The sequence below is a fragment of the Furipterus horrens genome, unplaced genomic scaffold (assembly GCF_987537825.1).
Source record: "Furipterus horrens unplaced genomic scaffold, mFurHor1.1.pri manual_scaffold_7, whole genome shotgun sequence".
Lineage (NCBI taxonomy): Eukaryota > Metazoa > Chordata > Mammalia > Chiroptera > Furipteridae > Furipterus > Furipterus horrens.
The window spans coordinates 64943479-64970502 of record NW_028327177.1 but is presented as its reverse complement, the minus strand read 5'-3'; the positions used below and the strand labels follow the sequence as shown (position 1 = coordinate 64970502).

Below are 27024 nucleotides of genomic sequence, written 5' to 3'. Positions count from 1 at the left end.
AGGGATTCAAGATGGGGGAGGGGCACCAAAGCATTGAAGCTCTTTTAGTGTCTGAGAACTCTGACATTGGCTAGTCTAAAAGCAGCAGTCTTTACTTGAAGTAGGCTGATTCTAGGTCTACTGAAGACCTATACGTATTCAGGTGTCATGTCCTCTGGAAACTCCACTTGGGCTGTGGTGTGGTGTGTGTGTGTATGAGAGAGAAAGGTATATAACCTACTCACTGTGTTATACACATGTAACTATTATAATGTTGTCAACTACAATTAAAAATAAATTTAAAAAAAAACTTATGGAAAAGTTACCTTTCTTCTTTCCTCGGCGGCCTCTAGTTTTTTCTGGATCTCCTCCAGGGACAGGTCTTTCTTCTTTGGAGAAGCTAAAGTTCGTGGGGCTTCTGAGATGGGAGATGGCGGCTTTAAAATCAGCTCAAAAGCTTGGCCAGAGGCACGTTTGTTGATTTGCTTCACTTCCATGTCTGAGAAATAAATATTTGAGAATGTTAAGCATAACAGAGCATGAAGCATGGTCTTAGTTTAATAACTTGAATTCCGGCAATTGAAAATAGCATTGCTATTCTGTCAAATAAGAATAAAATGGGGCATAAGATCATTTGCTCTACCTTGTTTTGAAGCTCTAAGGCCTCTTTCTTTGGTATGATTATGGATATATTTTAACAGAATAAATATTTATGGTGTTGGAGAATTCAACAATGTCCATAGGGAGTTGAGTAATGGCAGGCATACTTAGGAAAAAGATGCCCTGGCTGGTTTGGCTCAGTGGATTGAGCGTCGGCCTGCGAGCTAAGTGTCGCTGGTTCGATCTTCCAGTCAGGGTACATCAGAGAAGGAAAACTCTGACTCCAAAAAACCTCCGCTGCCTTGCGGCATACCTCTTCAGGGGAAAGGCTAAGGGAGTAAACCCCGACAGAAAATCCGGAGCCGGAGTCCCTAAGGCGGTTTGACGTTGTAGTCAACACCGGCAACTCCTGCAGCGCACCTGAAGCCAAGCTGTATTGACTCCGTCTTTCCCTTGGACCCTTCAGCTGCGAAGAGAGGGGGGGTCTGCTGCATGGGCAACAGCAGACCCTCCATATCACCCTGCCCAGGCTCTGTAGCTTCATCGCAAGATGTCGATTCAACACGGGAGGAGACAGATACCGTGTCACTCCCGAGTCGGACTGCACAACCATTCTCGGCGGTGCAGACAGACTCTTAAGAGGCTACACCATCGTCTCTCGAGACGGACGGCTGCCGACGACGACTTAGGAAAAAATAGCCTGAATGGATTTTAATCTAATCTTTATTTTCCTTTTGAATAAATATGAGCTTCACATGAAAATCAAATAGAACAGATTTAGATATTTATGTGTGTATAAATTACCATTGTTGGAGGCATTTTCAGGCTAAATGATGTGGGAAATAAAGTTCTCCAGCTCCCATATATAATCCTGTGGTTGGAAATTGCAGGAGCTATTAGAATGAACATAGCTCCATGAGAGGATAGAAATGCTGGGCCCTGCAGTGTTCCTGTGCAAAGCACCCTGCCAGTTCCTGGTGTATCCCTTCGGTGTGTTTGTTGACCACTCATTGTCAAGCATGTGTAGGGTCCACTCTGAGGAGGACACTGTGATAGGGTTCCTGTCTTCAAGGTGCTTACAGCTTAATAGGGATAATAAGACAAGATCCAACTGTACTATCATTGCTCCTACTTCGTTGCTTCTTAAGAACTTCTTCCTTCAGGATGTCTTAGCTATAGACAGGATCCTGGAAAGAGTCACTGTGTTGGAAGAGGAAGGGGTGACATCTGCTTATCTAAGTTATACACTGTGTGTTTAAGAAATGTTTAAGAACTGAAGAATGATTAGCTGTGTTTTTCACAAACAGCTTAGGTGTGAAAGAGAAGCAGATTAGCAGACCCTCCAGTTTTAATTCTGTATAATATGATCTATAATATAAAATAATATAATTTATAATATAAAATAGAGTGATAACTAGCATCTGTTGGGGCATTTATGATTATACAACTTACAGTTCAGGAAAGATAATGATTTCTTAAAAGCTCATTGAAGAACTCTCATTTTTACCTGAGTATAGCTTATTTTGAACACCAGACTGGCCCTTGTTCCAAGCTTGTTCTGCTTTCTGAACTTACATAAAGTTAGGCCACCTTCTGCTCTGTATCAGCATCTTATAGGTCAGTGGTTCTCAACCTTCCTAATGCTGTGACCCTTTAATACAGTTCCTCATGTTGTGGTGACCCCCAACCATAACTAAAACATAATGATTAATCACAAAAACAATATATAATTATATATGTGTTTTCTGATGGTCTTAGGTGACCTCTGTGAAAGGGTCGTTCAACCCCCAAAGGGGTTGCGACCCACAGGTTGAGAACCGCTGTTATAGGTATTTGAAAACAGCTATGATTTTATACTCCAAGTTCTGTCCCTGTGGGTTAAAACATCCTCAGTGCCTTAGAATAACAGTTTCTAGATCTTTATCCCTGCACTGCTTCCTAATCCTGAAGTGCTCTTTAGTTATTAATGTCCCTTTAAAGTTGTGGCAGTCAAGCTGGCCAGGTGTCTAGGTAAGTTCTGACTAGAGCAGAGCAGAGTAGAAGTATTCTTCTTTTTAATGCAAATATTATGCTTCCATTAAAGTTCTTTTGCTTGGTTAGTGCACTTTGAAGTTGTAGTCAAGTGAAACCCAGATGCACAGGAAGTGACCTTAGAACCTCAAAGGCCAACAGATGTTAACAAAACCAGTTCAATAAATGTATTAGATGTGATGTGGGTTTTTTTTTCACAAATGTAAACATGTTTTCAATTTTCCTGAAGGCGTCCAAGTTTATACTTATATCTTTAATAAAATTCATTAAACCCTAAAATAAATTATAGGACCCAATGAAAAAGAATTTCAAGAGAACACAGGGAAAGAAAAATGGTTTGTTTGATAGGGTGATAGGATTCTAAATAGCTTAGGTTACAGAACCAGGGATCAGAACTGCCTGTATTTGCACCCAAACAGTAAGCACCCCTTACTAGCTGTGTGACACAGGAAATAGTTAACTTCTTTAAGCTTTCACTGCCTCATCTAATAGATAGAGATAAAAAGAGCACCTTTCTTAGAAGATTGCTGTGAAGATTAAAAAGTAAATGATACTTCTCCAAATTCATCAAATTATACACATTAAAGATGTGCTGTGTTTTGTATATCAATTATAGCTCAATAAAGCTGTTTAAAAAATAAATTAAAAAATATTTTTAGACCTCTTTTTTTCTATTTCTTTTCAATATGGATTTCTTTTATTTCTTTTATATTAAATCATTTTTTGTAACCTATGTTGATATTACTTATTAAAATGTCAACTTTTTTTATCCTCAAAAAAATTAAATTACCAAGATGTTCTAAAAAAAAAAAGTATCGGTAAAAATGCCCAGACCATAACACTTAGTATGTAAATAATGATAATAATAATAATATAATGTTACATTATTGTTACCATAATTATTGTTATATAATAATAATCATTATTAGGTAATATTTGTCTGCAATGAACACTTCAAGTTATTATCCAAATCTAAATAAAAGGCAAAGTTAAAGACTTTGGAAATTTAAAATTCTCTACCAGTTCTTTTAGGAAGCAGAGCATGAACAATACTGAATTGTCTGTTCAACTTCTAAGACCAATCTTATGTGTAACTTCTGACTTCTTTCCCCCTTCAGTCCCTAAGCTAGCAGAAACCATCGCTGTCTTCTCTGTCCAACCAGTACACCTTGTACATCCTCTGTCTCAGCATGTGACCACACTCCATCTCCTTACTGACTTCTATAGTGTGATGCTCTTCTAGGCCCTGAGTTCCTAGAAGGAGCTACCTGTGTTGTGTCCACCTTGGTGCCTCAGTGACAGCAGAGAGTGACATATTAGAATTGCAGAAGAAACAGCTGGATTACTAGTTACAGTTGCATCTAGCAGATTAAGGATCCATTTCACTTATTTGTTGACTATATAAAGTCAGCATTGGGTCTGCATTCTAATGAGAATTTGGTTGGAAACTGAAACCATTTCACACAAAGAACATTTCCTTATGAAACAGTGAATTAGCACTTATGATGCTTGTGTCATGATAGAATCATTTTGGCAAGAAAATGCTATTGAGTCCTGGAATAGGCTTTAAAGGCACAGAGGGGTTAGCGGCCACAGATCCCTTAATCTGAACTTTAATGCATTTCTTTAGCCATGTGGAAAAGAAAAATAATTGTGAGCTGCACGGCAAAATATGCTTCAGCTTTATCTACGACACATGTAACTGTATCAAACATTTTGATTATATTGACTGAGTTGTATGAGGATGGTATTGTTGATAATAATTTTTGGGTACTTACAAGGGATCAGGCTCTGTTTTAAATGTTTGACTTGCATTAAGCTATTTAACCTCACATCACCCCTAGGAGGACAGTACTACAGTTACATAAGGCTCAGAGAACCTATGTGACTTGCCAGAGGTCATGTGGCTAGTGGCAGAGCCAGGAGGGAGCAGAATAAATCAGGATAAATCAGTCTGAATGGATTATACTGCAAAATAGTTCAATTCTGGAGGGTTTCTTTATAAATCCTCTTTATCTAGGGCCTCAGTCATAAGTCAGTTTTATAATTGGAACTTATTAGGTTGTGGATATGCATACACTGTATATGGGAACATTATAAAGATTATACGAAAGCAAAAACTGATGGCAATTGATTTTCTCCCCTGAGTTTTCTAAGTATAAAAATTTTTCTTGGAATTTATGATCTGCTCAATTTGGAACTTAGCATATTATATTATTTGAAAAGAAAAACCTAGGACATATTGTGAATATTGATATGCTAAATGTGGCTGCAATAATAATTCAGCCATGTTTTTAAAGAGACCTTAATGTGCTGTTATTAGCACCAAACTCAAACTGTTTTGAGCAGCAGACAATCAATAAGGCCTAATAGCTACACACAGCAAGTCAATAGTCAGATCCACCAAATACCAATTCAATTCTATCAGTAGTTGTGAGAGAGAAATGAATGGATCCAAGCGTTTCCAAATGACCTAGCTTCCAGGGGCATTTTCATTGTGAAACTCACCATCGTAAGTGTAGATGTTGATGTTGCGAGGTTCTGGGTAAAAGCAGGAGCAAATCAGTGAGAGCATGGACAGCTCCTTCATCTTTTCCTTGTAAGCTGAAACAAAAAACTCATGATTAGTATCTTTCATTTTCTCAGTTTTCTCTTAATGATTCATTTAATTTAAATAGTAATAGCCTTCTCCAGAATGTAGATAACCAGGGACCGACCCAAATTTGCTCTCTTTCACAAAATATAAATGGTGAAAGATTAAAACAGAATGCCAAAGTGAATATTCCTCATTACAGAATGCTATATTACATTATAGCAGATTAGGTAAGAAGTGGGAGAACAGGAGTTAGAGAAAGGAAGGTAAAGAAGTTGAGATCCAGCAGGACAGGAGGGAGAGACAGGAAAGAACTGGAGGAAACAGAAACAGAAGATAAGTGGAGAGACAGGTCCATTCTAGCTCATGTGCATATCTGTTGTGTATAAGTGAGATTCATGAGGTATCCTTTGCTGGTTTAATCTGAATGGTCACATCTTCATTTGGAGATAGGCAGAGAACTCATCAGGATACTTAGTAAGTGGGTACATCCTCCAGGGCCCTGGGTTGCTGCTTTCTCTTCATTCCCAAGTTCTTTTTCTTATGTCTGTCTTTCAACACACACTAAAAATCTGGTCAGAAACCTGATAAGGATCTCTTGTGCTCCCCAAAGACCCACTTTGGGTGTTCAACTTGCCAAGTAGCTGCAGGAGCTCAGATGAGAACCTCCTTCCTCTTTATCTCCCCCTCCCCATTTTATTTCCCCCTTTTTTTTCAAGGGTGTCCTTCCCAGATGACCTTGGAAGGCATTTTGCCACTGTTGGTTGTCACCAGGACAAGTGATGAGCAGATGGGGATAAGAAGGTGAGACCCCCTCACTTTTGTTGATTCTTTAATTAGAGAGATCACTAAATTAAGAAAAACAGGAGAGAAATCATAGGTATATTATGACCTAACTTGTGAGCAAGTATAAACAGATGGTGATGTTATAATATATTGAATCTTATAGGTAACTTTTGCCTCTTGGCAGAGTCTTCTGATCATCACCGTAACCCAAGGGAGATTGAGTACCTTGGGAAGATGGAAACTCTCAGAAGACCAGTTTGGGTGTTGGTGACAGGTACATCTTTTGTTGGCCAGCAAGAAACAGATTTAATACCAGAATTCTTTAGGGCTACAGAATGTTAGATTGGGATGGTCCTAAAAGAGCACTTAGTCAGCTATCTACTCACCTTACCATTTTTGCAAATGAAACAGGCCCACAGAGGGCAAAGTTATATGTGGCTAATAACAAAACTGGGCCTCTGGATAAAATGCAGTAAATCAATCTCAAGATTGCAAACAGGTGGTCAGGAATGGCTTTACAGTCAGAGTTGCTAGATTTAGAAAATAAATATATAGGACACCTAGTTAAGTTTAATCCAAATATTAAATGGGACATACTAAAATTCATTCTTTGCTTTTCTGAAATTCAAATTTGACTGGGTGTCTTGTATTTTACATGGCCACCAGAACAAGTGGGCCTGGATCATAAAGAATAGCACTGAGGAAAGAAGAAGAGAAGGTATACTTATTGTTGACATTGAATTGGGGTTCTAAAGAGCCTGTATGGGAGGTTTTTATGGACTCTGAGTTCACAGAAGGATTGATAACTCCAGGAAGCATCATTCAGCTCCCAGTCTTGGTCAATGGCATTCTCTGTGTTCCAGGAGACAACATTGTCATAGACTGTACTACAATGGAGTTGTCATAGACCATGCTACAATAACAGTAAGTCTTCCTGGGAGTCAATTCTCCAAAATTTTGGGTAAGATGTTTGGAAATTTTGCTCATGGAAAAGGGTTGTGACTTAAAGCATTATATTTACATGAAAACAAGCATGGATATACTTTAGCAAAGAATGTTAAAATATCATGAATTTTAAATGTAAACTTAAAAGAAATTTAAACTTGAGAGTTTAGTTTTGAGTCAACTCTTAGAAATATTTTTGTGAGAAAGTTTGAAGAGCACAAAGGTGATGATGGGCTCATTAGCTGTAAGTCCTGGTTTGCTGGCACAGTTCTGGTTTAAGCCCATCAATAACACCCCCTTTCACTGTCAAAGTTTGGCCATTACATTCATCTTTGCAATAAGGAGCCACTGAACATTTCCAAAGTGGGGGTTACCTGACAAAAGCCTCTTCTTACATTTATTTGGCCATTTTATATAGGAAGATTTGTCACTTGGAGACAAATTTAAGAAACAATTGAATAAAATTTAATGGGTAATGTGGTATGGCTTTAGAAAATGGTAGTACAAAGGAAAAAAGAAAGGGAAATGCAAGAGACTGTATGAAAGAAGCATTGATAGGAAATAATATCTGACTGTGGGGCCCAGGGCAGAGAGAAAGGAGAGATCTTTGTAGATAGTGAAGCTTTCCAGAGAAAGTATTGCTAAAACTGAATTCAGTAGGTAAGTCGTTCTTGCAGAAAATAGGACATGGGTTGAGATGCTGAAATATATGTGATTTGGATAAATTTTTGTACTAACAAGTAAAAAACCTCAAGCAAATGCAAAGACTATTAGAAACATGCTAATAATACTTCACTTGATATTTCATACTTTGAATTGGCAATTATTATTATTTTTGGCTTTGGAAAATCAGCATATATTAATCTTTCACAGCACTCCAACACCGAGCAGAATTGTATGCTTGTTGGAAGGATATGGGAGGTGGTAGATAATTCCACATAATCTTTTTCATAGTTGGTTACATTTGTTATTAACTATTAATGTTTGCAAGTGAGTATTTCCCCAGTGAATTCATTTGAATTTAAGCCCACATGATTTTATAGCAATATCTATTCAACCTGAAGATGTATGAACAGCTATAGTTTTTCCACTCTTCTGAATGGTTACAATGAACTATGAATAATGGTAACAACTATTTGTTGAGCATAAACAATGTAGTAGGCATGATGCTAAGCTACTTGCATGCATTTTCCCATTTAAGCATCTCAATGTTTTCACAGAGGTACTATAGTTAGCCCAGATTTACAGATGAAATAAAGACTAAGAAAATTGAACGTGTCCAGTGTGCAATAGAAGCAGTTCAGTTTGAACATAACTATTCATTTTATCCAATAATTTGCTCAGATTTGTTACACACACCCTTACTGTCTACATATTGTTTCTAACAAGAAAATAATAAGATTAATTTTTATTTATTTGTATAGTAGGATTACTGATTTTTAAAATAAAGAGGCCAAGACTTTTTTCTCTTTCCATTTTTCTTTGGCATTTGTTGTTTAATTTGCACATGTGAGTTATTGACTACATGGCTATGAATATAGAGGTTTATAGAAAGAAAGTAACACTTTTTGGACTTGTGGATTTTACTTGGTATAGATGGTTAGAAAACTCAGTGTTTACAAACAGGAACTCTGAGTTTATATATTCTTATTATACGAGTAAGTATATTCTTATTCCTCATATCACAGCCAATGAAATAGAGAAAGTGGCAATTTTCTAGATATTTTAGGAAAAACAGTTTTGCATCAGTTATTTGGGGATTTTAAGAATGATATATTTTGGAGGTAATTACCTGAAATTTTTCTATTTTTTCCCTTTTTCCTATGTGTGTATAAATCTGGGAAGTGACTCTTTTTCTTTGAGGAACAAAGAGTAGTGGAGGAGAACAACATAATTGTTCTAGAGATTTAATTATTACATTAGACATTGGAAAGGAGTAAAGTAAGAGATATTTTGCTTACTTGGTAAAATATGAAATAGACACATACTTTTATAATTATTTCCTCTATTCTCCTAAATACATATCATAAACTATAAACCCTTTGTTCCAACTTTCAAATACCTCTTAATTTTATACATGTCATGTTTCAACAAGAAAATAATATATATTATTCATAACAATATACCCCATTATTTTCAAAAGATGAAATAAATAAAAATTTTCAATTTTCTATTTAATTTGGTTTGTGTGAGAATGACCCCCAAAATGAGCTCTCATACTTACCATTTTGTTTGATTTGGAATCAGTGGTGGTGTAAAATACCTTTTGTTTATTCATCCTGAGCAAAATTTTATTTGGCTCCTCAGTTTTGACTAATGCTGAGTGTAAAGTGGCAATATGTGTTAGATTTTATGTTAACATGTGGAAATGATATTAATGTACTACTTTGGGAGGAAAATATCTCATATTCTCTGAATGGCCCACTGGTAAGAATATAGTCACTCAGACGACTGGACGTGACCGTGGACCTGTGTTTGAATGACTCTCCTGAAGAGTGCCCAAGGTCTGTTAGCACATTCTCTTTCTCTTTTCCTTTCTCTTGTTTTCATATTGGTCTAGTGGGGATTGGATGTAGGGTTCTTGGCTTCAATACTCAATTTGGATTCAACCTAAATTTCTTCTTTTGAAAGCCTTTGGGCAGAAAGTATAGGATAAAATCAGATAATATGCAGAATACAGGGTAGAGCACTTGGTTTCACAGCAATCACATTCACATTGGTTTCTGAGGGATTTCATTAAAAATGTCTTTGCATTTTACCAATTTTTATAAACATTGACTAAAGGAAACATTATCTTAAGGAAAAAAAATCTGTCATTTCCAGGAGGAGTGTCTTTAAGACCGGGCACACTAGGGACGGAACTGTGGACCTTACTGGCAGTCTTCATTGAACGACCAGCAGACAGTGGGAGAATCAGGGTTCTCTGCTAATTGGTTCTGAAGACCTGAAACGTCCACCTACAGTTATTAAACACTGAGCCCACACTTTACCACTGTCTCCTGATTGTACTCTCCACTCTTTGCCTCTCATTATCTGAGTCTTAACAGAGGTGGGACTTCTTAGCTCTTTTGTGGTGCCCTTTTTTAATATGTTTCAAATTTAAGCTCCTGATGCTCATTTTAACTTTTGACCATGTTGTGTGTGTGTGTGTGTTTGTGCGTGATGTGTTTGGTAGTTTGATTGTTTTGGGGTCCTAACGCTGGGGTCAGATTATTTTCTAAAAGTAGAATCTGGAATCTCATTTTAGTAATACTGTGATTTTCTTCTTGAAAGATGAAATGGATTAAAATGATTTTTTTAACACTTGCATGCTAGATTGGCTTGAATTTTGGCCTTAAAAAACTTTGGTTGATGAATATATAATTGAGGGTTCAACATTTAAATGAAAAATAAATCTCAGATTAAAAAAATTAATTTTAACATCCCAGCAGATCACTGATACGAGGTAATGGTCTAGATATTTCTCCTATGATGATGTCATGCTAACTGATTTAGTAAAAATATGGATCCAGTATGCATTCATTCTCCTCACATCTCTCCATAGGAATTATGGTTCCCTAAGCTATAGTGACCAAGGAGGTTTTGGAAGATTAATGTTTGATCAGCTGAAGCAGCATACTTTTTCTGCAAGGATAGATATAGAATCAATTAAAGCAACCTTTAAGAAGGTCAAAGCTGTACAACCTATTAGTGGGTTTTACAAAAATATTTGAGGCTCTTAAATTTCAATTAGATTGATCTTGGCAAAACAGTTGTGACAAGGAAAAAAAATTGGATGGCATGAATCGGTTCTTGTGATGAAAATTGTAATAAGGACAGTAATTGTACCAACCTGGGACCTCACCTTACTTGTGATGCCAGTTCAGCTCCTGCTCAGTTTAATGAGCATGCCACTATATTGTGCAGGGTGTTGTCCATTTTGATTAAAGTAATTGTTATTGTCCTCCATGGAGACCAAACTACATGGTGGTTTACAGGAGACCCAGAGCACTTTATTCTGTCTAGATTTCAGGATTTGATCACCAAGCCTGTTTCTGGATACTGAGGAATAGTATTTTTAAGGTTAACAGGCAGTGTTAACAAGTCTAAGATGATAACTAAATTAGTTGGGTCTTAAATAAGACAAAGCCAGTGTGAAAAAAACTTCTGTCTACCTGCATGAGTGGAATTCTCACGCAGAATGGCTCTCACCTTCCCTTCCCTGCTGTCTCTTCAGCGGGATGTAACTGCCATTTGAGGGGCCATGACATTCTCTGGAATGTGTCTCCAAAATGGCTGAATGTGACCCCCAAGTGATTTAAATCTCTTGTCATTACTTTTAAAATTTTTGGCTAAAGAGTAGAATAATACTTTGTATTTACTTTTAATTCAGCAAAATTCCCTCCTTTCTTTGCAGCTTAATCATTGCATTTGTGCGGTCAATTTCTAGGGTCTGAAATGTTTTGGTCATTAAAGATAAGGATGTTGGTTTCCTTGTTCACTTTGTTGTAATGTGTGAACTTCCTCCAGAAAATAAGCTCCAGCTTCTACTTTTCATGGACTTTAGAATTAAGTCTGACTGTGACTTATGTCTTTGTTGAATGAAGTGGTACAAAACTACATGAATAGGTGAATTGCCTATTTTGTTCTCAGTGAAAGCAGGAGCTTTGAGGAATGGAAAATGTGAGACATTTACTACAAGCACAAAATGAAAAAACTGTAACGTAAGATTAAGATGACTTTATCTCAGTTATGAGCCTGTTCACTTTTCCCTTGAATTGACCAGTGATTTAGACACTGAGGATACATTACAGTGAATTCAAAGGAATCTTGTATGTCATGAAGTAGAGTTGCCTGTCTTCAGGTAATGGAATATGCTAATTTGTATGCAGCATTGAGAAGAAACACAGTCAATTTAAGCAGAAACTCTGCAAAAGGGGAAAAAATTGGAACAACTGCAATAATATAATTAATAAAATATACTTTAAAAAAAACCTTTGCAAAAATTTGAGTGGCAAACCTTATTAGTTCTACCCTCATTTCATTTTTCTGCCAATCTGAAAACTTGCTAAAAGTTCAGAGCATATTTCTTGAACAATTTGCACATAAACCTCTCTATTTCCTTGATGATATAAAGTTTTTTTAAATATTTTATTTATTTATTTATTTTTAGAGAAAGGAGACCCTTCTGTTCACAGGATGGCACTCAATCCACTGAGCCAAACCAGCCAGTATTGATGATGTAAAATTTCTATGCATTCCAAGAGTTCCATAGTGTTGCTGTAGCTTTGAGTGTGCCTTTTAAAATTCATTTGATTTACAATAGTTACTAGCATCATCTGTGAATAAAAGAAATATTTTAATTTAGTGTTTGTGTCAACTAATACTTATTAAGTTTCCATTCCATGGAATAGAATCCTTATCTGGGTTAGTCTGTTATCTGAGACTTATAGAAGTCTCCCTAAATGCTTCCTTAGGAAATAAAGAATTTGTAAATAATTCCTGGATGGTAACTATTTCAGACAAAGGTCACAAAAGCCTCATGAAAAGTTTACTTGTTTCCAAAAACCTAAGAAGAATTCTAACCTTATTTAATAAAACTTTGTAAAATGCACAGTATGTAACAACTACTCAATAATAACCTAAAAATCAAAATTTCAAATCACATTCATTAGAGATCTATTTTAGTTCTCCATTCAGAAACTGCAATAAATGCTTATGTAACTTTGTAGTGGACAAAAAACTGAACAACAGTCAGGTAATATTTTTCACCTGAATGAAAACCAGTCTCAGGACTTTGTGAGTCATACTTAAGTAACATGCCCTACAGTCACTTTGGGTCAAGGAGAATAGAATGAACAAATATATATTTAAAAAATAAGACATAAACATTGACAAGGTTTAGAACTACTTGATATTAAAAAATGATTGCAGTGATATTATTTAAGTATCTCTAGGAGTAGGTGAGGGTAATGAAGTCATTGAGAAGAGTGTCAAACATCTTAATGTATTAGCTCCCATGTGTCATTCTCCTCAGCATCCATTTGCAGGCTGTTAAATAGCATGAAAGTGATCTTTCAGGTTAATCTAGACATGCCATGAAAATTACTTTTTTGTTTTGGAAATCAAATGTGGCTTCCTCAAGCTTTGCTATGTAAATGCTCTTTTCTGAAATACAATTCATTAGATCATATACTAGAATCTTTTAATTAGTATAATTTTCTGCAAGGAATGAAAAGCAATGTACAAAGCAAGTGAGTCATATCTGAAGCCTCTGACTTCCATGGGAAGTTTTCTGTCATCACTGCCACAAATGGGATTCAAATATAAAAGATGACTTAGTAGTCCGGTGTTAGTTTTCTACATTTTTTTCTTTCACATGCTTTTTATTTCTTCTGAATATTTAGAAATAAAAGCTCTTTTAAGAAATTATAATTTTCAATGGCACCAAAGTTTTGCAAGATCATGCTATGATAAATGTAGTTTTGTTATTATTTTTCTATGTCAAAATATCATTTTGCTTTTTTCTATAATGAAGGAAATGGCTATGGAGCAGATAAAGAAATTGAAAACTGGGTTTTTAGTTCGTTGAAATGGTTAATAACATAGCACAACAAACTCAGAAAGATTTAAAAGAGTAACTGTATGTTCTCCTGCAGGTAGATTTCACAATATATGCAATTCATAAGATACTGTACAAATAAAAACACCTGAAAGACCAGTAGAGTTTCTTCATACTTTGAGGAAATATATCATAAAAGATTTTTAGTTTGTTTTGGTTATTGCATTTTGTTTTTCTAGTTTTATGAAACCTGGTTGACTTGGATTGTTAAGTACTATTTTTCAAAGAGTTACTTTAAGTTCATCGATATATATGTTTGGGTTATTAATAAGTTTTGGCTATTTGTTTTCAAAAATGACATATTCCCTTTCAGCTAGTTTAGGTAATCAATTTATTCTTTCCAGCCATGCAAGCAGTGTTCTCTCCCACATTACATTTCCCTGTATCTGTCCTCTTTAGTAGGTTGTAATATAGCTTTGCCACAATGCATAACCAAAATAGACCACAACTGTTGTTGTTTTTTTTACAACTGCATTTAAAGAAAAAATTCAACAAAAGGAATTCAGTTCTTTCTAAGCTGTTTAAGTCAATATTTATTCAATGTTAGTCCTGAACTAAGAAAAAAATGTTTATCCTAAAGACCGGATTTCATCCTTTTATTTTTTCTACTATAAACATTTTTTAAACCAAGTTTTTGGTTGATAGAAGACATGTTTTTCTCTTTTCCTTTTTGTGTTAGCAAGGCATTTAAGAACCTTGTTAGATTTTTCTTTTAGGTGAGAAAATGTCTACATATTTTTTAAAGCTGAACTCTCTTACCTGGTGTAATATATTATGACCTTGTGAGGATTTAAATTGTATTAATGTCTTATGATTAAGCTCCTTCTTTATCATTACTTCACATTTCTGAGAAAGTGGATATATATCTTATCTGTATTTTATGGCTTAAAATGTGAAAAGACAAAGAGTGTTTTTATATGTAGGTTGCTATCATCATCAACAGTATCTACTTTTGATAAAGGACTCCACTATATGACAGGAAACTCCCCAAAACTGAAATAATCTTCTGAAGGGTGGGCCTATTGTAGTGCAGGCTTCCCCAGCTAGGTGAGTGTTCTAGGAACCCATCTGTATCAGTGTACACCTGACGTTGTTGTGAGAGGCTGCATTCGGCTTCAGTGAATTTTTTTGAAGACTCTTTCAATACATTTGCTCATTTTATGATGGGTGATTTACAAGTGCACCTGTCCACACTGTGCTGAGTGTTCAGCAGTTTTTTATCAAAAAATGGCATGACCCTCCCTACTCACCTGATCTTACCCTGAGTGACTTTTCTTTTTCCTAGATGGAAAAATTCCTCAGAGAAACATTTTGCCAAGGTGGAAGAGGTGAAACAAAAATTGGCAGAAGCACTAAAAGGCATCAAAATCAATGAGTTCAACTGCTTTGAGTGATGTGAAAAATGTCTTGATAGGTGTATTGTATCCAATGGACAGTACTTTGAAAGTGATTGAAGTTTAAACATGTAAGAATAAATACACAATTTTTTACATATATTTCTGAGTTTTTGTAAATGTAAACACATATTTCTAGTAACATGTCTTCATTTATAACATATATTCCTAGTTTTTGTACCACACATGTACATGAACTAAAAATTTGGAGGCAAAACAAAATAGTTAAAATACTCTTTTATATGGGTAGCCAATTATCTTCTCTGAAGCCTCTCTAATGTCAGATGCCAAAGGAATGAATGCTAATTTGATTTCTCAGGCTATTCTTCTTATTCTAATAATTAGATTCTGCTAACATTTTATATTTTTTTATTGGTACTAGACACACTATTGATTGTAAAGGTGTTAATTTCATGAAAGACTGGAAGATTAATTCTAAATCCTAAGAATTCATATCCTTTTCCCCACTATACTCTTCTAAGAAACGTTGTTTTTTAAGTATATTTTATTGATTATGGTATTACAGTACTCCCAATGTTTTCCCCTTTGCTCCCCTCTGCCCAGTACCTTTCTTCCCTAGCAATCCCACTCCCCTTAGTTCATGTCCATGGGTCGTGCATATAAGTTCTTTGGCTTCACCTTTTCCTATATTAGTCTTAACTTCCCCCTATTTTGTACCAAACAATTATGCTTCTTAGTCCTTGCACCATTTCCTGGTTTCTCCCCCTTCACCCTCCCAGCTGATAACCCTCCAAAGGATTCCCATACCTATGATTCTGTTCCTATTCTGGTTTGCTTAGTTGGATTTTGTTTTTATTTTTTAGATTCAGTTGTTGATAGTTGTGAGTTTGTTGTCATTTTAGTGTTCATAGTTTTGATCTTCTTTTTCTTAAATAAGTACCTTTAACATTTCATACAATAATGGCTTAGTGATAACAAACTCTTTTAGCTTTACCTTGCCTGGGGAGCACTTTATCTGCCCTTCCATTCTAAATAATAGCTTTGCTGGATAATCTTGGTTGTAGGTCCTTGCTTTTCATCATATTGAATACTGCTTGCCAGTCCCTTCTTGCCTGCAAAGTTTCTTTTGAGAAATCAGCTGCTATTCTTATAGGAACTCCTTTGTCGGGAACTCTCTGCTTTTCTCTTGCTGCTTTTAAGATTTTCTCTATCTTTCACCTTTGGCATTTTAATTATGATGTGTCTTGGTGTGGTCCTCCATGGCTTTAGCTTGTTTGGGACTCTCTGTGCTTCCTGGACTTGTATGTCTATTTCCTTCACCAAATTTGGGAAGGTTTTCTTCATTATTTTTTTACATAAGTTTTCAATTTCTTGCTTTTCCTCTTATCCTTCTGGCACCCCTATGATTCAGATGTTGACATGTTTAAAGTTGTCCCAGAGGTTCTTAAGCCTCTCATTTCTTTTCAATTCTTGCTTCCTCATTCTGTACTAGTTGACTGTTTTTTCCTTCCTTATATCCCAAATCATTGATTTGAACCCTGATTTCTTTCCCTTCACCATTGGTTTTGTGTGGATTTTTCTTCATTTCACTTAGCATAGCCTTCACTTCTTCCGTTATGAGTCTGCCATACTCAAGCATACTGCCAAGCCTGTGAGCATCTTTATCACCAATGTTTTGAATTCTGCATCTGTTAGGTTGGTTGTCTCCTCATCTGTTAGGCTGGCTATCTCCTCGTTCCTTAGTTCTCCCACTGGAACCTTGATCTGTTCTCCCTTTTGGGCCATATTTCTCTGTATCCTCATCTTGACAGGCTCCTGTGTTTGTTTTCCTCTGTGTCTTAGGTAGAGCCGTTGCTCCTGTTATGTTGCAAGGGGCGGAGCCTTAGGCATTTATCAGTACAGGGAGACCCATTTCACCATATTGTGGTGCTGTACATGCAGGAGGGGTCATAGTGGGACCAATGCCACTTGCTCAGCACTTGCCCCTTTTCCAGGCACTTCTCCCACTTTCGTATGGGACTGGAGCCCCTCTAGCTCTTACCCTGGTTGTTCTTTCCAGAGTCGGTGGGTCTGCAGACGTTCTAGGACCATGGGGGCCCTTTAAACAAGCAGATTCTTCTGAGACACCAGCAGTTTTTTCCTCTGCCCCAACCCCACTGGTTTGCACAGTCAAAAGCAATGAGGCTTGATTTTCCATTGTGCTGGGACCTTGGTCTGGTCAGGAGCTGGGAACGTTTCCCAGGTGTCCCTCCCTACTTTCCACTGGCCTGCTGCTGCCACCCTGCCACCACACTACATCCTCTCTGCCCAGGCTTCATCCCTCCTATCTGTCTTAATGAGTATTTCTTCTTTATATCTTTGTTTGTTGGACTTCCATGCAGCTTGATCTTCTGGAACTTCTGGTTATCTCTAGTTTTGAGGTAGTTGTATTCCTTCTTAGTTGTGAAAGGAGACCCAATGTGTCTGTCTAGGCTTCCATCTTGGCCAGAAGTCCTGGAACATTCTGTTTGTAGTGTTTGGTTTTAGTGTCTTCGTTGTGACCATCTATTAATGGGTGGAGGGGAGAAAGGCTGAGCAAATCTAGGTAAAATACCTGGAGTTACCTTTACCTGTGAAAGAAAAGATCTAGCTGAAGGAAGGGTGTTGAAAACGGAAGCAGGAAGCAGGAGAGAGCCAGGCAGGAAGGAGAGGGAAGAGGTAGGAACAAGAGATTGTGTAACAACCAGGTGGTGTGGGATTTGAGTAAAATTGATGGTTTAATAAGATTTTAATAATGAGAGACTGTGTACTTGCATGCATGTATAGTATATGTGATATAATTTCCCCTTTCCTGCTCTTCATGAAACCTCATTGTAGAGATCTACATTTTAATTCTTCCAGAATCAGTTTCTATTTCTACTGAATGTGACATTTTGTGTTGATGAGCCTTACTGGGTAGGTAAGAGGGATCAATTTATTGAAACTGTTTTATTGAAACTGTCAGTTTTATTTCTGTATATATTTGAAGCGGGATGAGATATGAAATATGACAGAGAAATGTAAGATTTGAAATAAGTGCAGGAGAAAGACAGTTTTAATTCTGGCATGACCCAAAAAGACTTTGTCTTGGAGATACACTATATTAGCAACTGTGTCATACATATAATATCATTTCTCCCTCTACCACAAGGAATTATTGAATAGTGATCATTTCCTAAATCCTAAGTAATTTCCAGTAGCTTTGTTATTACATTTTGAAATTCACAAATTATAAGATTTATCAAACACATATAAATATCGAATCATTATGCTATATGCCTGAAACTAATATAATGTTATATGTCAATGATATCTCAAAAATTTTAGATTTTTACTTTAAATTAATATTTTTATTTAGTGTTTTTATGATTTTATCTAAGTTGTCTGGAAAGGGGATTAATATTTTTTTATAAAGTAGTTAATATTCAATTACTGTACTTACTTAATCTTCTCTTACCAACTGTGTGATTTCTGAGGTATTATTTCCCCCCTTTCATAATTGAGATAGTTGTGGTCTAGAAATGATAATTTACTCAAGCATTATCAGAGAGTGACTAGTGAAGCAGCGTAGCTCTTTCTTAATGGTATTACCTTTATTTTTCATAAGATTTTGCATTCTTTTGAGCTCTGTGACAAGTTGCTTTTTCTTTTTACACAGAGCTTTTTTGTTTTTAACTCCTGGAGGCAGCTTTAACCAAATTTTTAGCACACTTGACCATCTGGTCCTGGGTTGCTTTGTCTAAGATGGGTTTGCGCAAGTGCTCAGGGGTCCAGCAGAGGGAAGAGAATGTCAAAGTGATGTGGGCAAGGGGCAGCCATGGAACAATTATAATGAGAAGGATTCTAACTGGCAATTCTCAGATAAAGCTATGACTTAAATAACAACAATAGATATCAGTGTTGGGAATAAAAAGAACTAGGCAGACACTGGCTGGGTGGCTGAATTGGTTGGTGCATTATCCTGTACACCAAAAGGTTGCAAGTTCGATCCTCGGTCGGGGGGAATACGGGAGGCAACTGATTGGTGTTTCTCTCTCTCCCTCCCTGTAGCTCTAAAATCAATAAACATATCCTCCAGTGTGTATTTTTTTTAAAAGCGGTAGGCAGTATTAAAGACAATTATGTTATGAAGCAAGGTCCCAAGGGAGGTGACAGTCACTCCAGCTGACTACTGAGCTACACCAGCCAGGGCACATGTGGCTTCTTCTTTTAAGCACTGTTCTTGGATAAGATATATAACCAGATGACTAGCAGAATGATTGCTGAGATGCATTAATTAACCTTTACATTGACATAAAAATGTTTTATGATAACGAATGTACACAAAATGTTATCTTTAATTACAACTAATAAAGATAGGTTATATAAACACAGATTTCTCTACTGCAAGTATCTCCTTGACAAATGACAGGCTGTGATTCATTTATTAAAAAATAATTAAAATTGTTTCACAAGGATGTCACAGGGTTTCCACAGATCTTTCCTGCCTGCCTGCTTTGGAGGCAATAAGATGGGGAGAGTCTTGAAGTAATATCCAATGATTATATTAAATGTGGATGCCAGGGCTGTGTATTTCTTTTAGTTTTAGATTTATTTTATAATACAGAGTATTAGAATAGAATATCTAGAGTCTATGGAAGGAGTTAAAGATCCATTTTGAAATGTGTTAACCATAATGATATTGGTTAGATTAAGTCGAGACTTTTTCCCCTGAAACTAATCATCATAGTGTGTCCACAGAGGAAATCCCTGCTGCCTACCACTCAGTCTTAAGAGAGCAATGAGCTCTATATGCTCCATACATTACAGCCCCCAACCTCTCCTAGCTCTCTTTTCCCCAAAAGCCCAAATAAGGGCAATTATTTCATAAGTCACTGGTAAGCTATTAACCCTAGTCATCAGTTTAAAGATATTTTCTCTTCAAGATGAGTCTGTGCTCAGAAAGGGTAAGACCATCTCAGGTCTATTCAGCTTAATGGCGACATCACAGGTTTGACTTCCACTATGGGAACACCTCAACAAGGAGCAGATATAAGAGTATCTGGTACTGCTTAGAGGTGCAGATTTTGGAGCCAGATGGCCTGAGTCCAAATTCTGGATCTGACAAACTGTGTGACCTTGAGCAATTTACTTTAATTCTCTGTACCTCTGTTTCCTCACTATCTACTTTTTATGATTATTGGATAGTTAACTTAGCTAATATGTGTAAAGTGCTTAGTACCTAGCAAGTTATTTAAGAGTTAAATCAGTAAAAAAGCCACTTCTTATAGACTTTTTGAAATCTTTGTGCCAGAAAAATGATTCTTAAAAGAAAGCAAAGTCACAGTAAAATTGTTGGTTAAAGGACCAGGCAAGACATTTTTTGACTGAAAGTCCTTAAGATTGGATTTTTGTTATCTACAAATGAGGTATACATACAGCCACCACAGACTGCTAGGATTAAATGTCAAAAAAAGAAAGAAAGAAAGCATGGTAAGAGAGCATTATAATGTATGTTTTAAATGTACCAGGAGTTGCAAAATTGAAAGTTTCCTAGTTTTTGAGAGACTCTGAAATGAAAAGTTAACAGCAAAGGAATCGATAATGGCACTTAATCCAACTTCATGTTGAATTACAGTTATCCTCCCAACACTGTGTCCAGTTTTGTTTGGGACCATGTTTTTAGTACCCTATTTGGGCAACACTGAATTTCTAATGTGAGATATTTCATGTGTAGTATTGTTTTTGCAGGACAGCATTTCCAGAAATATGGTAATCTTTGCATGGCCAGCCATCTTCTGCACAGGAGGACTGACATGTGATGTTTTTGCTGATAGGCTTCAAAGACCCATTTTACCCATTTGGGTTGACTTTCTCAGGAAGAATAAAAAAAGGGAAGATCCTTTAAGTAAGCAGAAAACATGCAGATACTCTGTTTTTAGATCTATAGCCATACTCTATTACTAATTTCCTCCTCTGGTGGCCAGAAAGAAATTCTGTTAGAAAAATTTGTTTAGTAGTAAGTATGGGACATATTGGAAGGTAGTGTTAGTGTAGTTCATCTTGTTTTAATTGCTTCAGTGGGTGGGGCATTTACAGTGAATTAGCTGTATGACAAATAGGGTTACAGGCTTTTGCATACTATACTACCACTAAAAACTTCTGAGTTGGACTCGTTGTTTTGTAAATAACAGTAAGCTAGTGATGAAATTGGATATTGATTTATAAGTTCTTCTCAACTGTGACACAAGACACATTCATTTTTTCTTACACACACACACACACACACACACACACACACACACACTAACACACACAGCCAAATTCTCATTTTTGACATTTCTCTTGGAGGTCTTTTGCTGAATCCTATATCCTGCAATAGAATTTTTTTTTTTTTAATCTAGTTAAGAGAGAATGATGGCACAAAACATGTAACTCCAGAGGAATAATGAGTTTGGAAGTAAAATATTTTGTAAAATTTGCCATGAATTTGAAAGTGTTAAGGCATAACACTAGAGCTGATATGAAAGGGATATGTACATCACAAATTTTATATTTTTAAAACTGATGTGTTTGGTGGTGAGAATTAGCATCCTCTGGGAGATTGTTAGGAAGACAGAATGTCTGGCCTCAACCACACCTCTTATCAGAGTTCACATTTTGATGAAAATCACAGGTGATTCATTTGCACATTAAAGTTTGAGGAACACAGTTTTATGAAACTATTAAATACTTTACAGATGGATTATACTTACATAAAATATAAGAGAAAAAAATTCCCTACCAATGCAAACATGAAAAAAAAATCCACCTTTGATGATTCTATAAATTACTTATGTTTGTTTTTGGTACCTCTCCTAATTATTACATTGCATCTATTTTACCTACGAGCCCACAGTTTCCTGAAGGTGGCCAACATTCAGGTGTGTACCCAACATGGAGCATACTTTAAATAAATGAATAAATTAAACAAAACAATGTTTATTTAAACATGAATATATTCTGTTCCTAAGTAATTTTGTTATTACGATGGACCATTTCTATTGTTTATCCACAATCCCCACCCCAGTTAACATAAATGATATTATAGTAACAATGTAACAAAACTAGAAAGTAAAATTGTAAGAGAATAAGTAATTAACCAGGTTCACACCCTTTTTATCCACTAAGGTAAAGCATAGCATTAACTTATTGAATAAGCAACTGATTAAACTGATTTTTTTAAAAAGGATTTCATGAAAAACTAATATTTGGATTTTAATTAACCTAGTTCATTAGAGAACTTGATTGCCCTCTAGTGGGAAGAAGAGTTAATGCAGACTCCAGGATTTTCAATTGGGAGGACAAGGAGAGGGAGCCACTCCTACTGGAAACATCTGGGTCACTGGCTAATTTGGTATTTTTCCCCTTGTCCGACAAATTTCTTGCATTTTTACATAAGGTCACACATCTTGTGAGCACAAAATAATGTCTGTTTTTCCAAAACCAAAGAGGAAATTGGAGTGAGCTGGAGTTAGCTAGCAGCAGCTTGAGGTGGCCACGCCCAGAGCAGGCAGCCACCTGCTGGGAGGCCAGCTGCATCCAGCCTTAGGTGAGGATCTTGCTACTGGATTGGAGTGGGGTACATAGTCCCATTTTGCTGGAATGAAAAACAATGGTCATTGATAAAACAGGAATTTTTTCTAAAGGTGGTCTGGATTTATTAATAAGAAATACCCCAATTACATATGTAATTGATTAACCTTCCATTTAATTTTTAATTGTACGTATTGAACTAAAAATTATGATTCACAGAATTAAGTATTTTGATAATAAATTATAGGGAGGAAAAGTATTTTCATGGGTAACTTGGCTTCCTGACACTCTGAGAGAGCATTTCTTGAATTTGCAGCATTTCCATCACGAAGGCTGAAAACATATTGGGCCAACTGATCAAATGCTTATTCCACTAATAATGGAATTTACCTATTAATAATGGAAAACCTCCCTCAAAGTAAGTAAAAGTGTTTTTAATGCAACAGATAAAAACCTGCTAAAAATGTTAATGATTAAGGGCAGAAGCAATTTCTCAAAATAAAAATACTCTCCTCTCCCTTAGACTAGTATGTCAGTACTAACCTGTAAATCACAATACAAAACCATTGAGAATTTTGGCTAAATAAAATTCTGTATTTTAATATTACTAACCATCCAATCTTACTTTATTATTTTAAAATATATTGTATTTTCAGAGAATTTGAACATGCATAGATAAACACCCCCAGTATATTAATTTATAACACCACCAGGGTATTAATTTATGCCATCACATGAGTGATCTGCGTTGGGCTACATGGAATCACATAGTACTTGTTTGCTGCAGGCTCAGCTTATTCACCTGGTATGAAATATATATATATGATTAATTGATAAGTGACTGCTGGTTGTTTCACTTGTAGCCTGAAATCATGACCAAACCCTTATCTTCTCACTTCTATTATTTATCTATCTATTTAGAAGGTACCCACTTTATTAGAGAAAGTATGGGGAATATTCTATGCACCTACTGCAATTACACTGAATACAATAATTGTTTAATGAATCAGGAAAAAGCACCCTTCCTGAAAATTAATTGATCATGCTTTGCAACTGGAATAATTTCAAAATCCTTTATTTTAATATTGCAGAGGTTGTGGTTCTCTTCATCATTTTCAGAAACAGCTCAGTTTTGGCAGAAAAAAACCCTTGCATCTGTCATATTTGGGGTGGGGTTTTTATTAACGGCATGCTGGCCACCATTTCACTAACCATGTTTCTGTATAGAGTTGAGACCGTATCAAAAATCAGCAATGGGAAGAACAGTTTTGGGGGAAAAGTTAAAAATTTGTTCCTAACATTTATTTATTTATTTAAATACCTTATGGAATACATGCTGAAGACCCTAATATCTCAATTATATATGTATATTTTCACCCATTGCAGCCACAGTTCTCTGTGAATTTTTCATGGGTCTCTTCCACACAAGCCCTACCCTTAGTATGCACCTGCGCATACATCCGACCCCCATGCACATACATAATCTCAACAAAACGTGAAAATACGTTTGTTTTATAACGTGGAATGAGCAACTAGAGATAGAATTCCTTGTTGGGGGTGAGGTGGAGAAGGGAGGAGTAAGGAAAAGAAGAGGGAGCGCAACAAGGGTTAATCCTTAATCAAATGCAATCATACAAACCTTTTGAACAAATAAGGCCACTGAATCATTAAGTAATAATAATGATTTGAAATAATAACAATAACACTGATGATAACGAGTTTGTATCCGCATTCCCCACCCCACCAGTTCCCGGCAGAAGCCTCTCAATGCTGGAGCTGAGCGCTCCATCCCCCATTCTCAGAACCTTCTTGGACTTGTGAGTAAACCTCGAATTGTGGGAAGCAGGGGTAGCTCAGGACACTGCGCAGAAAAGTCTCCTCCGCTGCACCGGCTGGGGCGAGCGTCCAGCTCCGGAGTGGGGAGCACAGGGCAAGGTGGGGGGCTTTGCAGGACCAGCTGCGCTCCAGGCACTAGCGCCAAATGCGCCCCCACATGGCCTTGGGTGTCGGGTCGAACCCCAGCTGGGAGCGGTGGGTCCGAGCCGCACCCAGCTCAAAGAGTGAGGGTCCCTTTTAGGAAGACTGCCCAAGGACTCCCCATCCGGGGAAATCTGGGAAAACAAGAGTGGGCGGTGGGCTTGAGCTGCAAGAGCAGAGGTGAGAGAACCCTCCTTCTACCCCCCGAGCACGGGTCACCTTTACCATCTCCCACCGACTGGGGTAAAGCCACGCCTTTGTGGGAAGGGCTCCAGCCAGCCTTTCTGCAGAGCCACGCTGGATGGCTGAGCACAAGGAGGGGGCCCGGGAGGTTCCAGACTGCAGAGCTGGAAAAAGAGATCTTAGGACTGCAGAGCCTCAACCGCCCCTTCCCAGCCAAGACTCCAAGCCCAAGGTCTTCCCAGCTCTGTGCCGAGGGTGGGGCAAGGGCCGAGCTGTCTAGGGCTTAGCCCACTGCTATTCCCAGCTCCTCACCGCACCAGGTCCCTGGGGAGGGCAGCTTCCAGCCAACAACCTCGGGCCCCTCCCCAGGGCCACAAGTCCCGGGAACAGGGGAAGCACAAGACTGGCTGGAGATGGAGGCCCTCAATACGGAATCTCGCTCGGGCTCTGTCTCCGCAGTCTGCCTCCCTGATCTAGGTTGAGCCTATGAAAATTGCCAATAATTGACCCTGTCTGACCTATAAAACAGATATTCATGTGACTCATTTTAAGACCTTGACCTCTTTTCTATCTGTATTATTATATATACACATCTCTAAATTCCAGAAGCTCTTCCTCAAAACGATCAAAGGAGTTTAAAAAAGCCTTTATCTGCGTCTATGCCTAATTACCCTATGCAACGTGGTTTCGAAAAGAAAAATGTCAACCCTCTTTCCCTGCTCTCTCTGTAAAGCAGAACAGTGAGGCCAGGATGGGGAAGGGGGCAATGGTCAGGTCGCACTCCCAAGCCAAGGAGGGCCAGGTGCGGGTGTGGCGTTGTCTCCCCCTGGGCTGGGCTCCTGAGGGTCGTGCTGGCACTCTCCACCCGGTCCCCTTTCCACAGGCGATGCTGCACAGGCTGGGGGGTGGGGCACGGGAGAGGCTCAGCACAGGGTGGGGCCGCCCGCTTTGTGCGCCCCTCCTGCAGGTGCCTTCCCCTGGGATTCTGCGTCCTCATACAAAGAAACCCCAGCCCCTGAGCCCGGGAAAACTCTGTCCTTCCAACCCTCCCTATCTGAGTCCCCACCCCTGCAGCTGCCCACCGCCCCCTCTGTACCCTCCCTGTCTTCCACCCTCCTTCCCCTAAAACAAAGGAGCGTGGCCCCCGCCCCAGCTCCAGCCCTTCCCTGCTGTTGGGTCCCAGGTCTGGCGGTTTCTCCAACCTGTGAGACAATACTGTAAAATCTGCTCGTTCTCCACCCACCCCCTAGACTCCACCCATCTTTCAAACAGCCAAGATGGGACCACTTTGACTTGACATTTTTCTTTTCTCCCATCCCCTTTCTCTTTCTCATTTTCTTTCTTTTTCTTTTCCTTTTTAAAAACTAGGTAGGAAATAAAGGATGTTACAAAGCACTTTCTAAAATTTCCCTTACCTCCATTTAAAGCAAATGGTAAAGGTGGCCCTGCACCCCCCCCCCCATGACTGAGCCTTAATTTAAATACAGCAGCATAATAATTCCCTACCCCTGGGAAGGCAATTTACCTGCTTCAACTTTTAAAAAGAAATTCTTAGCTTTAGATTTTCAAAGAAATCTCCCCCCCTTCCTCTTGGCCTTCCCCAACCGTCCTTTCTGATTTCTGTGTTACCCTTAGTGCCCTTTTTATCTCCTATAAAATATCTCCCAATGCCTTCAAAGCTCTAAGAGAGAAGGTGAGGTTGGGCTCCAGGTCAAGCTCAGGGAGAGCGAGGCGCTACCTTACCCATTGCTGTTTTAGCCATTGTAGGGATGTGCAGATGCTGAGCGCTGATGCAAGGGGTCCAGCTACAACAGCAGCAGCAGCAGCAGCAGCAGCAGCGAGAGAGCGAGAGATGAGACTGAGTAAGGCACTGAGTCTGCAGAGTGGGACCGTGCGAGAGAAGGAGCGAGAGGCAGGAGCCCATGAATAATTATCACGCAGAAGCTCAAGCGGATTGGCTCCCAAGGTCCCCTGACATGACTTGTGCAGAGCCAGAATCTCTGAGCATTCAATATTGATTGGCCAATGGTGCTGAAGTACAAAGTACCAGAATGCAGTTTGAAATGGAAATTAGTGCTTCCCGGGCAGCTCCCCCCTGTTTTGAGGGCCTGGTAGTACAGTCCAAGTAGAGTGAAGCCTTAGCCTAGAAGGCTCCTAGGAGCTGAGAACTGGGTCTGCGCCTACCAGGGAGCCAGGAGGCTTAACTTCATTCATAGGTTTCATTGCACAATTAGTCATAAACCAAGAAAAAGGATTCAGATGCTTGAGAGATCTTCATAGCATCCTGACTGTTGGAAACAACTGTTTAAACACTGTTTTTACTTGTTCATCTTTTCTCTTTGCCTTTAATCCTGTCTTTGGTAGATTCTAGTTTCCCAGGGTGACCCCATGTCCTCTATGGT

The 27024-nt window shown here is 37.9% G+C and overlaps 1 protein-coding gene across 1 annotated transcript in view; it reads right to left on the bottom strand.

The window, feature by feature from the left end:
• Positions 1–26545, bottom strand: part of STMN2 (stathmin 2) — a 39462-nt gene extending 12917 nt beyond the window's left edge. Inside the window, exons 1-3 of the mRNA XM_090282899.1 lie at positions 26366–26545; positions 5119–5214; positions 306–478 (exon numbers count right to left, since the gene is read on the bottom strand). Coding sequence (XP_090139025.1) covers positions 306–478; positions 5119–5214; positions 26366–26384 — 288 coding nt within the window. The 5' untranslated portion in view covers positions 26385–26545. The remainder of the gene's footprint in view (positions 1–305; positions 479–5118; positions 5215–26365) is intronic.
• Between the last annotated feature and the right edge of the window lie 479 nt (positions 26546–27024).